This window comes from Gadus macrocephalus, chromosome 4 (genome assembly GCF_031168955.1).
Source record: "Gadus macrocephalus chromosome 4, ASM3116895v1".
NCBI lineage: Eukaryota > Metazoa > Chordata > Actinopteri > Gadiformes > Gadidae > Gadus > Gadus macrocephalus.
In genome coordinates, this window is record NC_082385.1 from 15,975,587 (window position 1) to 15,988,936 (window position 13,350).

Sequence of the window (13,350 nt, forward strand, 5' to 3'; positions counted from 1 at the left end):
ATAGTAAGTTCTAAGGACATTGCATTCATAACCTTCCGGTTACTATCCGGTACTAAAAAGATTTCCCTATACAATATATTTTTAATTGTCAAATGTACAAAAACAAAATATAATGTGCATTCAGAATATGTGCAGTAAAAAAAACATGCAAATATTATGATAGAGGTAAACAAGTATCTAAATATTCAGTAGTTTGAGGGACATCTGGTGTACTGTCTATAGGCTTTAGAAGAGACACCTGTGGAGCACCACAGGCTCTGTCCAGACAGAGTCACGGGGAAGGCCACATCAGGATAAATGAAAGCGGCCCAATGATGCTGAGCAGAACCTGGCTGTCCGTCAAGATGAGGGCGGTCCCGGTACCAGGGGGAGCATGAGGGGTACGATGGGAAACACACATCCATGGCGGTAAAATAAATAAACAAAGCAACATTCTGTGTGAACCCACTGTCTGAACATTAGTTGGACTGACAGGTGGGCAGACAGAAAGGCAGACACACAGGCAGGCAGCCATACACGAAGGCACGCAGGCAGACAGACACACACACCGATTTACATACAGACAGGTAGAGGAAGTGAGGTAGAGACAGATTGCGCTGCCAACAGATAGACGTAAGACAAACAGGGAGAGAGACGGCATCCTTTGAAACTCATTCTTGACATTGACATCATAGTTTCTGGTCAACCGGCAGAACTGATGAAACATAGCATGCAAAATGCTCCCGCTTACTCTCTGGATGGACTTCTTACCCGGCACACCATTGCTCTCCAGGCTGGTTGGAGGATTGCCATAATGGGGGAAGGAATGAGTGGAGCACGCTGCCAACACTGAAGATGCCCTTTAGCTGATTACCAGCGGCTTCCCTCTTCCACAGCATCCTCAGCGGGGGGGGGTGTGTGGGCAGAGAGGCCGCCGCAGCGCCGCGCCGTGCGCTCTATGCAGGAGGAACTGCTGAGTAAGCACGGTGGCAGCATAAGATGCTAAATTGCAGAAAGTGATTCCCCTTCAGCATGGTAAGAACTTGCGCATTCCGTTTACAAAGATGTGTGCGTGTGTACATGTGTGCGAGGGTGTGTGGCATAAGCAGTCTGTCCACACTGGTTTCCTGTTCTTCCGCAAGACTCAAGACGTGCCTATCATGTGTACGATACACTTCACATGTCATGTGGATGCATGATATTGGGTGCATGCAAGCTACCTTTTATATAAACACACCATCACAAACACAAAGATAGGTGTTCATTGCCATGGGCAGCACACACGCAACATAAAGAGAGATTAAAACAGAGTTATAGCGATGCATTGCTAGATAGAAGGAGGGAGAGAGATATAGAGGGATCATGATATATATATATATATATATATATATATATATATATATATATAAATATATATAGAGAGAGAGAGAGAGAGAGAGAGAGAGAGAGAGAGAGAGAGAGAGAGAGAGAGAGAGAGGAGAGAGAGAGAGAGAGAGAGAGAGAGAGAGAGAGAGAGAGAGAGAGAGAGAGAGAGAGAGAGAGAGAGATGAGGTGGGAGGAGGGAGGGAGAGGTTTCGAAAGGATAGAGTGATTGATCAGAGATTGAGAGATGAGAGCGATTGAGGGGGAGGAAAATGCCAAACGCTATAAATGATCGAAGGCCTGTGTCTGATTGGCTATGAGGCATCTCAGACGGAAGTGCAAGATCATGTTGCTATGGTAAAGGAAGGGAGTCCCCCCCTCGCCTGTCGTTAGGACTACCAGTTCAGGCTATGAAAGGCTGCAAATATTCAAATTAAGTGATATTTTGGGACGTATATTTGCTAAAATTAATCAAATTGAAATGACTTTGTAATCTTCTATGATCCTAAGATTCAGACAACAGGTTATACCTTCTGTTCATCTTAAAAAAATAAAAGTAGGTCACTTCAAGCTCAGAATACACCAATGTTTTATTATAATAGGTGGTGGGTGAATTTGGGGGGTGGTGGATAAAAATGTAGTGGTACCAGATCTGGTACATTTGGTTTAGCCACCCTAAAACCTGAAGTTTGACAGTAGCATAGATGTTTTCTGACATTGGTAAAACAGTACCACCTACTGGAAAGTAAAAGTAATCTCCTGGAGAAGCGTAACACACTACACAACATTTCCAAAGCAGAAACATATAAAACACGTCTTGATGCATGTCTTTACCATGAATTAATAAAACGTATCCCCATAATGAGCCAAGGAAAGCAATAATATAAGTAAAGTAGGTTCAATCCGACAGTGCGCTGACATATTGGTTCATACCAATATCTTGAATAGCATATTACTACATAGAATATATAGGCTCGAATCACCTCTCACTATTAGGGTCAAATAATCGATTTACATCATAAACTTTACATATTTGTAATTTTATACTTATAAAAACAGTGGTTGACGCGTCTTAAACAATGGTTTGACCGGGGCTACCCTTTGTTGTCATGTTGGTGGTACAGTCCGTTGGAGCTATGGCGGCGCTGGGCAGACTGGGAAGATGTTGCAGGTCGTTGCTGCACGATTCACCCAAAGGACTCCTCTGTGACCTCAGGAGGTTAGGCAGGATGGATCGCTCTATAGGACGTAAGACAATATGTGCATGTCTCCTGTATATGTTGTACATGCGAGCTATCCATGACCACAATGTGAGTGACAGTGGCAGTGACATGTTGTAACCTTGTTTACGCACATGTTCTGAATAAGTTCTGAATAAGTCATGTTCAGTTCCATTAATCAACGCTTTGTAAGTGTAAATATAGCACATACACTAACATGCAGTTACCCTTGATATATTGGGGGAAAGCTATTATTGCCACTGATCAATTACTAGATAATCGAAATGACAACACATGTCTTTTCTTCAGCAAAAAGGAATCTATTATCAGAGGATGTTGTAAAACTACAAGATTTTCAGCAGAGGAAGCTTTCTGTGGCTCATCTCATCACGGGGCCAGAAGGTAAACAGTCGTGATTACACTGAAACAACTGTTTAATAAACCTCAACATCCCTATCTTAAGTCTAATATATATATATTTTTTCTACAGGAAGCTATGTTGAGGTTTTCCATCATAAACTGCAGAGGAATGAGCTGATACTTAAAGATGAACTGAGGCTGCTGCTTCACTTGTGCCAATCTGTGGGTGACATGGTCACAGCCAAAGATGCTATTCATAGGTACAATCTGAACACATATTATAATGTAATAAAACATAAGAAATGCAGATGCACATTTTTATTTAAGACAAATGCATGGACTCAGCGCATGGTGATTAGAAATGAAGCGTATGGTTGTGAGTGTACTTTACTTGACTGACTGGCATGTCTGCAATTCACCAGGTATCACGCAGAAAACAAAAACTTTGCTTTTGGAGAGTTTAAATTTGGTCCCCTCTTCATGAGACTCTGTTACGAGATGGATTTGGAGGAGATGGCTGCTGCTACTATTACAGATAAGGTACTTTAACACACAACCATAGTCACCTTGTATAAACATTTCAATAAATGTCTCTCCCTATTCTGCCCAACAGAACCTGACGGGGTTCTTCAACGACGCTACCTCCTTCAACATCGCCGTCGACATGTTGTTCACCAAAGGCTGTTATGAGGGTAAGTGGCCGTAGCAAACTGCCAGGGCGTTCAAATACAAACTGAGTTCAAAACAAAGTGCTGGTCATGTGCCTTGCTAATGGAGAACGCGTTGTTGTTGCAGATGCCATGGAGATACTGAGAGAGATGAAGAGCCAGGGGGTGGCATTCAATAAGGACACATATATGCTTGCTTTTGCTATCTGCTATAAACTGGTAGGAATCCAATGGATCCATATAGAAATTGCAAGTTCTACATCTGCACACTGAATGGCTTAATGTTGTATTCATTCCCTGCACCAGCTTGCCAAGACTAATTATTTGTTTTTGTAAAGCTGGCAATGCATTTCCGATGGTGCTTCTTGTTGGTACTATAACAATTATTATTGAGGTTGTTTGTCCAGAGCATTGGTTTCATTCAACAAAACCTGGAACAGCTGAGTAGATTAATGCGTGGTTTGCTTTGCACAGAATACTCCAGAATCCTTTAAGACTTGCACTACTCTGATAGAAGAGGGCCAGGCCAAGGACCGCTCCATCTCCCGGCACGCATACTGCTTTGCTGTGGCACTAGCCCTTCGACAGGTGGGTTTCTTATAAGATAATAAACCATTTGGTATCTTATAGTCTTCGGTCTAGTATCTGTTTGCATGGTATTTCAAGGCAATACTTTGCTAATTCTGTTCTCTTTTACTTTTTTGCTCAAGAATGACCCTCAGAAGGCACAATCTTTATTTTCACAAATCACGAATGCGGAGAGCAGACTGTGTCAAAACTTGAAGGTAAGACTGGCCAATCACCATGTACCATACCATTGGTTAATCTGTTCTCTTATTTGTTGTACCCACGAGTGTTTCCCTTCTTGTTTGTAGGTCTTTATGCTGGCGATGTCCGGAGCCGTGACGGGAGCCTACTCTGTGCTTTCTGCGGCCATGGCACCAAAAACGCCTTTTGTGAAGAAGCTGGAGTTTGCCAAGGAAGTGGTGAGTGAAACATTGATTTCTGTCTGATCATTTTTAAAGGGGGTGAGTGATATCATGCCACCAGACAAGCCTTTTTAAAATCTTGATAGGAAAGCAACATTTGCCACAGTCCACTGGGTAGGCTGGTGGATTGATCTATCCAGCATACATCTAGGTGGATACGATCAATAGTGATGTCACAATGGCACACAGGGAGTAATCACACTCACACCTGGTGGCATGATATCAACCATTTTAACATGTAATAAACATGTAAGGAAATATACTAATAATAAGGACATGATGGATGTGTAGATGAACATAAAGTGAAGCAGAATAGACATTTGCAAGTGAACAGAAAACATGTTTCCTGCTTAATTTTGTTAATTTGAAATGATCCGATTATTTCAGACAAAGCGGGACAAAACTTATGTTGTCAGAAGGAACGATTTTTGGTTGTTTAATATCTTTTGCACCCTTCTCAGCTCTCCTCTCTTTTCAACTCTCGACTCACCAACATCACATTGTAAAGGAATGATATTATGCTTTTTTGACTTTTCCCTTTGCTCTAGCCCCCCCCCCCCCCCCCCCCGAAAAAGGCTTGATGTGCATGCTAAGCCTCGTCTTCTTCCTCTTTTGGTGGCAAAAAAAAAAGATATTTTCTCCTCCATTTTCCTTGGCAGCGTTTCAGGAATTTCTCCGTAAAGATGGACTCATTGCAAAAACGCATCTAGCTGTAGAAATGCTGTAAAACATATTCAAGGCCTATATGTGGCACTGGTTTGCCACCAAAAGAGGAAGAAGACGAGGCTTAGCATGCACATCAAGCCTGCACGCTGTTTACAAACATACAGTCAAGGAGGAAAAAGCAGTTGCTAAACCTTGTTTTGAGCAGAAAATACTTTTTAATGTACAATTAGTAATTTAATTTACGAAGGGGCTGTATTTAAACCCACAATAATAATACAAATCAAATCAAACAAAACAAATTAGACAGAAATCTAACGTTGCCCACCTGGTGGGGGGGGGGGGCGATGACATCATCGTTTGCATATCTGGCATCCACACGAATTCTAACACGAAAACGCAGCGGGCCATTTTTCTCTTTTCCACCCTGGGATCTGGTTTAAAAAAAGTGTGTTTGCAGGCACCGAAAAAGCCAGGTCCGTCTGGACGGTCGGCCAAAACGTATACGATTTCTGCATTTTTACACAAAAATCGTTTCCGTGTGGACGGGGCCTTAGACTGTTATATGACGTCTGTTTTACATCTGCTAAGCTAGAAAAATGTTAGTGGGAGGTGAGCCAGGGGGGTATATTCGCCCCTCAATAAGTGCATGAAACAGCTTGTTTGCCCTCAAACCTTACTTCCGTAATAGTGTGATGTAAGTGGACAGTGTTGAAGAGCAGAAGTCCTGCCTCCCGGCTACCCGCAATGTTTACAACTTCTCGGGTGTGAATTTGCACACACGTGCGCAAAGCGTTCGACCACAGAAGACTGGGAGTGTTGACCAATAACAGCTGACTGGCCTACTCGAGAGAGAGAGAGAGGGGCCTTAAAGCGGCATTATACAAATGTTTTCTTCACATGCCAAAATTTGGTTTTGCAGAAATCAACAGCGTCAGAATAATAAGGGGTATTTTTGACCTACATGCATGTAGCCCTACTCTAGAAGTATCCCCAAATGCAATTATTAACCCAAAAAAGCATGATATGGGATCTTCAAACTTTCGTTTTTCCAGATTGAGCTTCTACGCTTGCGGAGTGAAGATGGACCCCACCAGCTGAGGGTGGAGCAGATGGTGTCAGCCCTCCAGAAGAACAGTCAGGTGACACAGCGCAGTCTGGATGACATGCTGTGTCACACACCACCAGGGAGGAGAAAGTCTCTCCCCGTGGTGGAGGACAGGAGAGTGAGCCGGCGGACTCTTAGGCCCTTACAGTCCACTCTGCTGTTGGAGTGATGGCAGTGTTTTTTCTTATATATATTATGTATTCTTTATCGATTTGTTTGAACAATTGGCCAATTTTACTTTGGCTGTTGGAACCCTACCCATCTAGTCCCATCTACCTCTCCAAAAGAGGTTGACCTACATCTCTCCTTATTTGTTAGATGATTTTGTCATTAATATTGGCAGGGACAATTATTGAAAAACATGTACAGAAATGTTAATAAAAAGATATGAGATCGTTATTAACAAAATGTCTTTGTTTTAATAATTGTATTTGAACCACAGACATTTAAACTGACGCTCAAAACCTCGCTCCCAGGCGTTCTCAACTCCCGACGGAGCTCCCGGAAAAGGATGCTCCAAATTACCGTTATTGGCCGGAAACAGGGCGGGACTTTCAGTAACATGGATTTAACTACTGGAGGGACTTTCGATAGAGGGATATACTTTTCCTTTGCATATTTCGGATGTTATCCCATGGTTTAAGACACAGCTCTATCTCTATTCTGCTTGTTCTAGCTATTGTTCTTGTCATGTTTTCTTGTCCTGTCAATGCGCGCATAGTGGTGGTTGGAAACAGGAAGTTCCGTTTCAGAAAGCTGGATAACGATACAGTTCAGGATAATCTCTCAGCCTAAAAACCACACACGTAAACAAACGATGACGTACTTCCAGCAAACCCCTCCCTCGGCGCAAGGCTTACCTTTTGTCAAGGGGCGACGACGGGAGGAGAACAAGGGACAGCGTCAGCTTTTCTGGAAAAACAGGGTGACGCATTTGACAGTCAAGTCAGACCTTTTATATTTACAAGAATAGTGAACCTTTTCTATCCATTAGCTCCGGATCGCCTCAGGCCCGATGCGGAGTGCCGCTGCTGTTCGCCACATGGCAGTTACTCTTTAGCCTTTATGGTTGGCAGACTAGTGCTTAGGTTTAGTACGTATCATCCCCGGACCACAGATCGCTCCATACCAGGAGGGAACAAATTGGACCTCTGTATCGTATTTGCTTATTGACAGCCAGTTGAGACAGATACAGACGGATCATCTGTTTTCACATTGATCTATTGATCTTCAGGTCCCGTCGACCAGGTTAGCTACAGCAGGCTGGTTGAACCGGACTCGCTCGCTGCTGTAAGGTGTATTGTGTGTTTCGGGTCTAAATAATATATTTGGGGGCCAGCAGTCCACCATGAGCGCCGAGGAAGCCGCCGCACCCACCAAGAGCGTCCCCGAGGACGATGGCATGACCTGGTGGTACCGGTGGCTCTGCAAGATCGCAGGGGTCTTAGGAGGGATATGTGAGTACTTGGCCGAGTTGGTTTCTCTTGTCTTGTCTCTTGTAGGCCTAGACTATGGAGTTTCAAGGATGGTTTAAGTTACATATTCTCTCCGACATACATTCACTCCCACAACCTCTAGGTTCAGAGCCTTTGCTGAAGTTGCCAGGATCAAAAGAGCTTATTGTTCTATGTACAATTGGAATTGTGTTGTTAAGTTCAGCGTTTATGTCTATAACAAGACGGGTCATTCTCGTCTCCTGCATTGGTTATCAACTGCTCTGTCATCTAAGCAAGGCTTTGTCTCCTCACTCTGTCCCTTCACTACAGCAGTGGAGGTTGTGCACGGCATGGCAGAGTGTAGCTATCAACTACTAGTTTCAAAGTGTAGTGTTGTGCTGTGCCCATTTTTTCAACGTGCCCAAATATACAATATAAACCATAAAGAAAAAAAAGGACTCTAAACCGAAGAAAGAAACGTATATTTAATCCCTAAATCAAAATGTGAAGAGCATCTCCCAGCAGGATTGGAGCCTTATTGACCTGCTCAACCCTCAGGGTGACACTGTAGTGCCAGTGGCCGTATCACATTCACCTGTCAGGCTGCTGCACCTTCACTGGGCTCTGTATTATTCAGAGGCCAGGGGACTATCATGCCAGGACTGTGTCTGTGCTCAAGTCTCATTCAATACATTCGATTTGCTAACAGAGGTCTGAAGGTAACCTCAACGGGCACAGTGCACACGCTGCCTCTCAATTTAAACCTGTGAACGTTAATGGCCTAGCGTAGCCTTATCTGTGTGTTCACACTGGGATAAGTCGGTGTTATTGTTGATTTGGTTGTTCCAATCAGCATGAAGTCAGTATGAATATTGGAGAGCTGATTAGTGGACAACAAAGCATGTGAATGCATATCTGTGTGGTCCTTCTGCATAAATCTCTGCAAGAATGTTTTACTATGCATTCCTAATGAGTGGTATATGCAGTGTAACAAATGCATTTGACTTGTTTTGTCAAATATACACAACGAGACACCTGTTTTACATTATTGTCACATTTCAAAACAGTATTTTGACAGGGATGAGCCTATTTGGAAACTAGCAACAACAATTGTAACTGTATTGTCTTTATCATCAAAGCCTTTTCAGGGTTAAGGTTAGGGTCATATTAACCTTAATCTGTGATAGCTATGGTACTCACATTTCATGAAGTACCGTGACCATGTTTTTCATCCAGAAACCAGATTGGAAATTGCATGCTTTGGATTGCTTATTTGAAGCTGTAGTTCAGCTCTGTGAAGTTCAACTAGATAAACACTGATTACCTACCCTCTGGAAAGCATTTTGATGGTTCTCAATGCCCATAGGACTGCAGTAATAACCACGGATGGACATAAAATAGGCTATTTCTTTAAAACAATGCTAGAATATTTCCCATGTCAGATAACAAACTGTAAAGTTTAGTTGTATGTATGCTAGCTAGGTGTTGGATGGACTGTTAAGCTAAGGCGTTGGGTAATAACTGGTGAAGTTGATTTGTTATGATGTATATAAAGGCCTATTGGTTGAATTTGGTGGCAATCCATCCGAGTATGGAGGGGGGTCTCTGTTTCAATTCCATTGAAAAAGCCTTATGGCACGACCATTGTTGTAACAGTATTACTGATGCATTATTGATCTTTATTTTTTACACCTGATGGAAGTATGTTTTCTTTCCCTACGAGAGTTTTCTACTTTGTTAATGCATAATAATTAAAAAATATTTATTAAAAAAAAATATTTTTTTTTAATATGCATTGGTAGTCAAGGCGGGGCCCTATTGTTGTTAAGGCGGCCGCCTTAACAACACAGTACTGGGGGAAACACTGAACCTAATTGAAAAAGTCTGATTACTGTACATGATTTCATACATGTGAACCCTGGCTGCCTGGCTGTCCTTTCTGTGTTTGGTCCTAACCAAACCCAGTGGTTGGTTGGAGGTTTAGCTGTGTTTGTGTTGTAATGTGTTTTATTTCTGGTCTAAATCCCTAAGCCTGTGCCGTGTCGGGAGTGTGGATGTGTGTCACTGTGAACCCCCTGAACATCGCTGCTGGAGTGTGGATGGTGTAAGTACAGCCTTTAATTTACACTGGATACTATACTGTTTGGAATTAAGTTCATACTTTCAAATCATTGATATATCTATTTATGTATGTATATATATATTATCATTATTATTATTATTATTATTATTATTAATAATAATAACAATTATTGTTCTGACAAATGCTCATGATGCATTTTTTTTTAAGTGTAATATATATTCAATTAAGTGAACATAATGAGTAGAGTTTAACGAATGTCAAATAACGAGCTGATGAAACTGAAATGGAGAGTGTGCTGTGCATAGAATAGAAGCAACAAGCCGAAACGATAACAGACACTCTGGAAGGATGAGCTCTGGCACAATGACCCTTGTTGTGATGTGTGTTGGCCTCGCCCATTCCCCTTTCTCCATCTCCATCTACCTCTTTCTGTTTTCTCTAAGTTTTCTCTATTTATAGTTTTCTATTTCAACATTTTGTTTAGGAAAATTGTTTATTACAATACCAAGCTATTGCTCTGCTCACAATCCAAGGGAAAATATTGACAGGAGGAAAGTAGTTAGATGTGTTAGATGTGTAGATGTAGACGTGGTGCTTTCCAATGCATTTAAACGTTGCTATTACTCTGAGAACACAAAATAAAATACTACTCAAATTCTGACTTCCCGTACGCCCCTGTGGCTGATTGGGTAGAGCGCGTACCATTAAGGGCCCAGTACTGACTGGGTTTGATTCCTGTCCGTGGTGCTTTGCTGCATGTCCTCTCCTCTATCCCAATCTCACTCTATTAATAAAAAATAAATTAAAAAAAGATCTGACTTCACAGCTTAATATTGTCTATATTAGTGTATTCGGTGTAAGTGTTTGTCTTCTGTGTGTTGAAGTGGTGGACAGAGCAATTGGTGACGTGTGTGCTCTGCCTTCTCCCCAGGCTGAATGCCTTTGTCCTGTTCCTGTGTGAAGTCCCTTTCTGCTGCCAGTTCATAGAGTTTGCTAACGCAGTCGCGGCCAGGGCCGACAAACTCAAGCCCTGGCAGAAGGCCTTCTTCTACTGTGGGTGAGGACGACAGTTTAAAACCACAGAGGGTGCACTGTTTTGCTGTTACATTTTTAACATTGAGTCATTTCTGCAGAGACTTTTATCCAAAGCGACTTACAAGAGAGTCCGACAACAATTGAAGCATGCAATAAGAATTGAAGTAACAAAACAATGCCCACATGTTTCTAACAACAAGTGAATCAGAAAGAAGAAGGTAGTTGAATAGAGAAACCAAAATATTATTAGTGCGTTCTAGATGTATAATTGGTATAAGTGGTAGATATAGCACATCTCTGAGCAAACTGCGTGAAGTGCTCAAAACAGTCAGATCTTAGGTGTTTCTGTTAGTGACAAAATGTCTATTCATTATCTGGCTCAACTGACCTTAGAGTGTGCCCTGTTCCGGCTGTCATTCCCTGTGTCTGCAGAATGGCTCTTTTCCCAGTGGTCTTGAGTTTCTCCATCACGACATTGTTCGGGAATGGCATTGCCTTCGCCACTGGAGTTCTGTATGGCCTGGCCTCCCTCGGCAAAAAGTATGTTCTTCTTACCTTTCATAGATCAGATGGTTAGACGTGTAAAGAACATATTACTTTGATTGAAGCCAAGCATAAATTAATGTTTATTTTTCTCTAAATGCTTGAATAACCACTAATATTGACTGCTCATTGTTCATAATGAACTAGTTTTCAATTTACAAACAGCATCCTTCAATAAATAATCCATGTCATTCAGCATTTAATACCTTCAGAACCTTTCACTCCACACGTTGTTTGTTATTCACTAAAGCTGCTCTAATCTGGGCTGTACACTGCCTGCTGCTTGTTTTACTGACAACCTTTATCTGCATCATCCTCCCTCCCTCCCCCTTGCTCCCTGCCTCCCCCCGGCCTCCCAGGGGAGACGCGGTCACCTACGCCCGCCTGCAGCACCAGAAACAGGGCGACGAGGAGAAGATGACCGGGACCACAGACGAGTGAACGTCTCTCCTCACCTTTTATCCCCCTCGCCTTTTTTCCGTTTCCCCAGAGGGACAGTGGTCCTACCCGCCATTTTGGTTCCTCGCTCCCTATCTCCCCCCTCCGTCCCTTCATCCTCTAAACTTTATAGGTCGACAGCCAACTTGTCAAACTCATTGTATTTATTCACTGAGACGCTGCATTGTGTTGTTCGGACCCAGTGCGAGCCCTCTGAATAAACGTTATGTGGTGTGTACACGTAGATCACTTTTAAGCTTAATTTCGGACTTCAGTTGAGATTTTGGGGTTTTATTTATTTGTTTTTGCTACTGTGAACTGTGTAATGTATTCCTTGGAACCTATGAGCCTTTCAGGGAAATCTGAACAGAATCAAACATTGTTAACCTGACCAATCCTACCTTTACCAAGGAATGTTATTCAGAGTGGCTTGGCCCTGTTTGTTACTCATCAGAACTAATGCAGGATTAGCTATTCTGATTTAAAAACATGCTAAGAAATACTTTAATTCCACTACAATAAGGGACTTTTGAGCATCAACGTATAATATATATATCAATGTATAATACATACTTAGTAATTTTGGGTTGATGATTCTGGATAGCAGCCTAGGTCCATGTTGGCATCAGGGAAATGTTTACAATTAGGGATGTATTCTGTGACCCAAAGAGGAAGAATTTCTGCACCCATTATGTTTTATGTTTTGTTTGATTTGTTTCTAAATCGTCCTCTCATGGTCAGTCAAAGAGTTGTGGACCTTTTCCATACCGTCGGTTATCTTCACCACTCCATTGTGTGAGTCAACTTGGAATGGTGGAGATATCCCTTCGTGTTTCTGCTTTCAAGATGCCAGCACTTACACTTTGGCCGCAGGTTGTTGGTTCAAAGCCGCCTACCATTCACTGTAACTTTGTAGTCATTTAGCGGACACTTTCGTCTAAGGGGACTTGCGGTGGTCTGAGATACCAGAGACACCTTGCAGTGATCCCAGCTACAAGCATTATGGGAGATAGGGTACCTACCCTATAGGGTATCTACAGGTAGAATGGGAAAGCAAACCCTGCACCTTTAATCTGGGAGGGGAACTGCCCAGCCACTACACTCCTGCCTCTACCCTGTGATGTAAGCCTCTTATAAAACGCTTTTGAAATACTTCTTAACTTTGTAGTGTTCAGGGGAGAGTTTGGATTAAGTGTTAGCCCTTTGTTGTTTATTTAATGCGCCTAGGTACGACCCCCTTCCCCAAAAGTGTCTTGATTCAGGGACTACTTGTTGTGTATGCACAAACACAATGGCGGCTGTGGTTTGGCCTTTTGTCAGTAGTCGGCCTGTCGCGTTGTGCGGAGCCGGTGAGTTCCTGTCCTTCCCTTACAGTGTTTGTGTGACTTGCCTTGCCTTTATTTGTTAAAAGGGATTGCTCATTAAACCCTCTTGTGCACACAGCTCTTACGGTCATGTAGTGAAGC

General features: G+C 42.5%; 2 protein-coding genes across 2 annotated transcripts in view; both read left to right on the top strand.

The window, feature by feature from the left end:
* Nucleotides 1–2,446: 2,446 nt before the first annotated feature.
* On the top strand, nt 2,447–6,757 carry ptcd2 (pentatricopeptide repeat domain 2). The gene is made up of 10 exons (XM_060050513.1): nt 2,447–2,589; nt 2,871–2,963; nt 3,052–3,181; nt 3,344–3,461; nt 3,535–3,613; nt 3,717–3,808; nt 4,064–4,177; nt 4,300–4,374; nt 4,465–4,575; nt 6,297–6,757. Exons 1-10 carry the CDS (start codon nt 2,451–2,453, stop codon nt 6,516–6,518), a joined length of 1,173 nt encoding a protein of 390 aa, XP_059906496.1. The 5' UTR covers nt 2,447–2,450; the 3' UTR covers nt 6,519–6,757.
* A 394-nt stretch (nt 6,758–7,151) lies between these two features.
* The window catches only part of cacfd1 (calcium channel flower domain containing 1), a 6,620-nt gene continuing 421 nt past the window's right edge, over nt 7,152–13,350 (top strand). Inside the window, exons 1-6 of the mRNA XM_060050514.1 lie at nt 7,152–7,274; nt 7,692–7,806; nt 9,817–9,889; nt 10,800–10,925; nt 11,336–11,443; nt 11,806–13,350. The exon at nt 11,806–13,350 is cut by the window's right edge and continues 421 nt beyond it. Coding sequence (XP_059906497.1) covers nt 7,167–7,274; nt 7,692–7,806; nt 9,817–9,889; nt 10,800–10,925; nt 11,336–11,443; nt 11,806–11,887 — 612 coding nt within the window. The 5' untranslated portion in view covers nt 7,152–7,166 and the 3' untranslated portion in view covers nt 11,888–13,350. The remainder of the gene's footprint in view (nt 7,275–7,691; nt 7,807–9,816; nt 9,890–10,799; nt 10,926–11,335; nt 11,444–11,805) is intronic.

Bases quoted from the DNA above. Each gene is read 5' to 3' on its own strand.
- ptcd2 (XM_060050513.1), top strand. From the start codon at position 2,451: ATGTTGGTGGTACAGTCCGTTGGAGCTATGGCGGCGCTGGGCAGACTG. The intron at 3,182-3,343 runs GTACAATCTGAA...GCAATTCACCAG, and splicing joins GCCAAAGATGCTATTCATAG to GTATCACGCAGAAAACAAAA. The intron at 4,178-4,299 runs GTGGGTTTCTTA...TTTTTGCTCAAG, and splicing joins TGGCACTAGCCCTTCGACAG to AATGACCCTCAGAAGGCACA.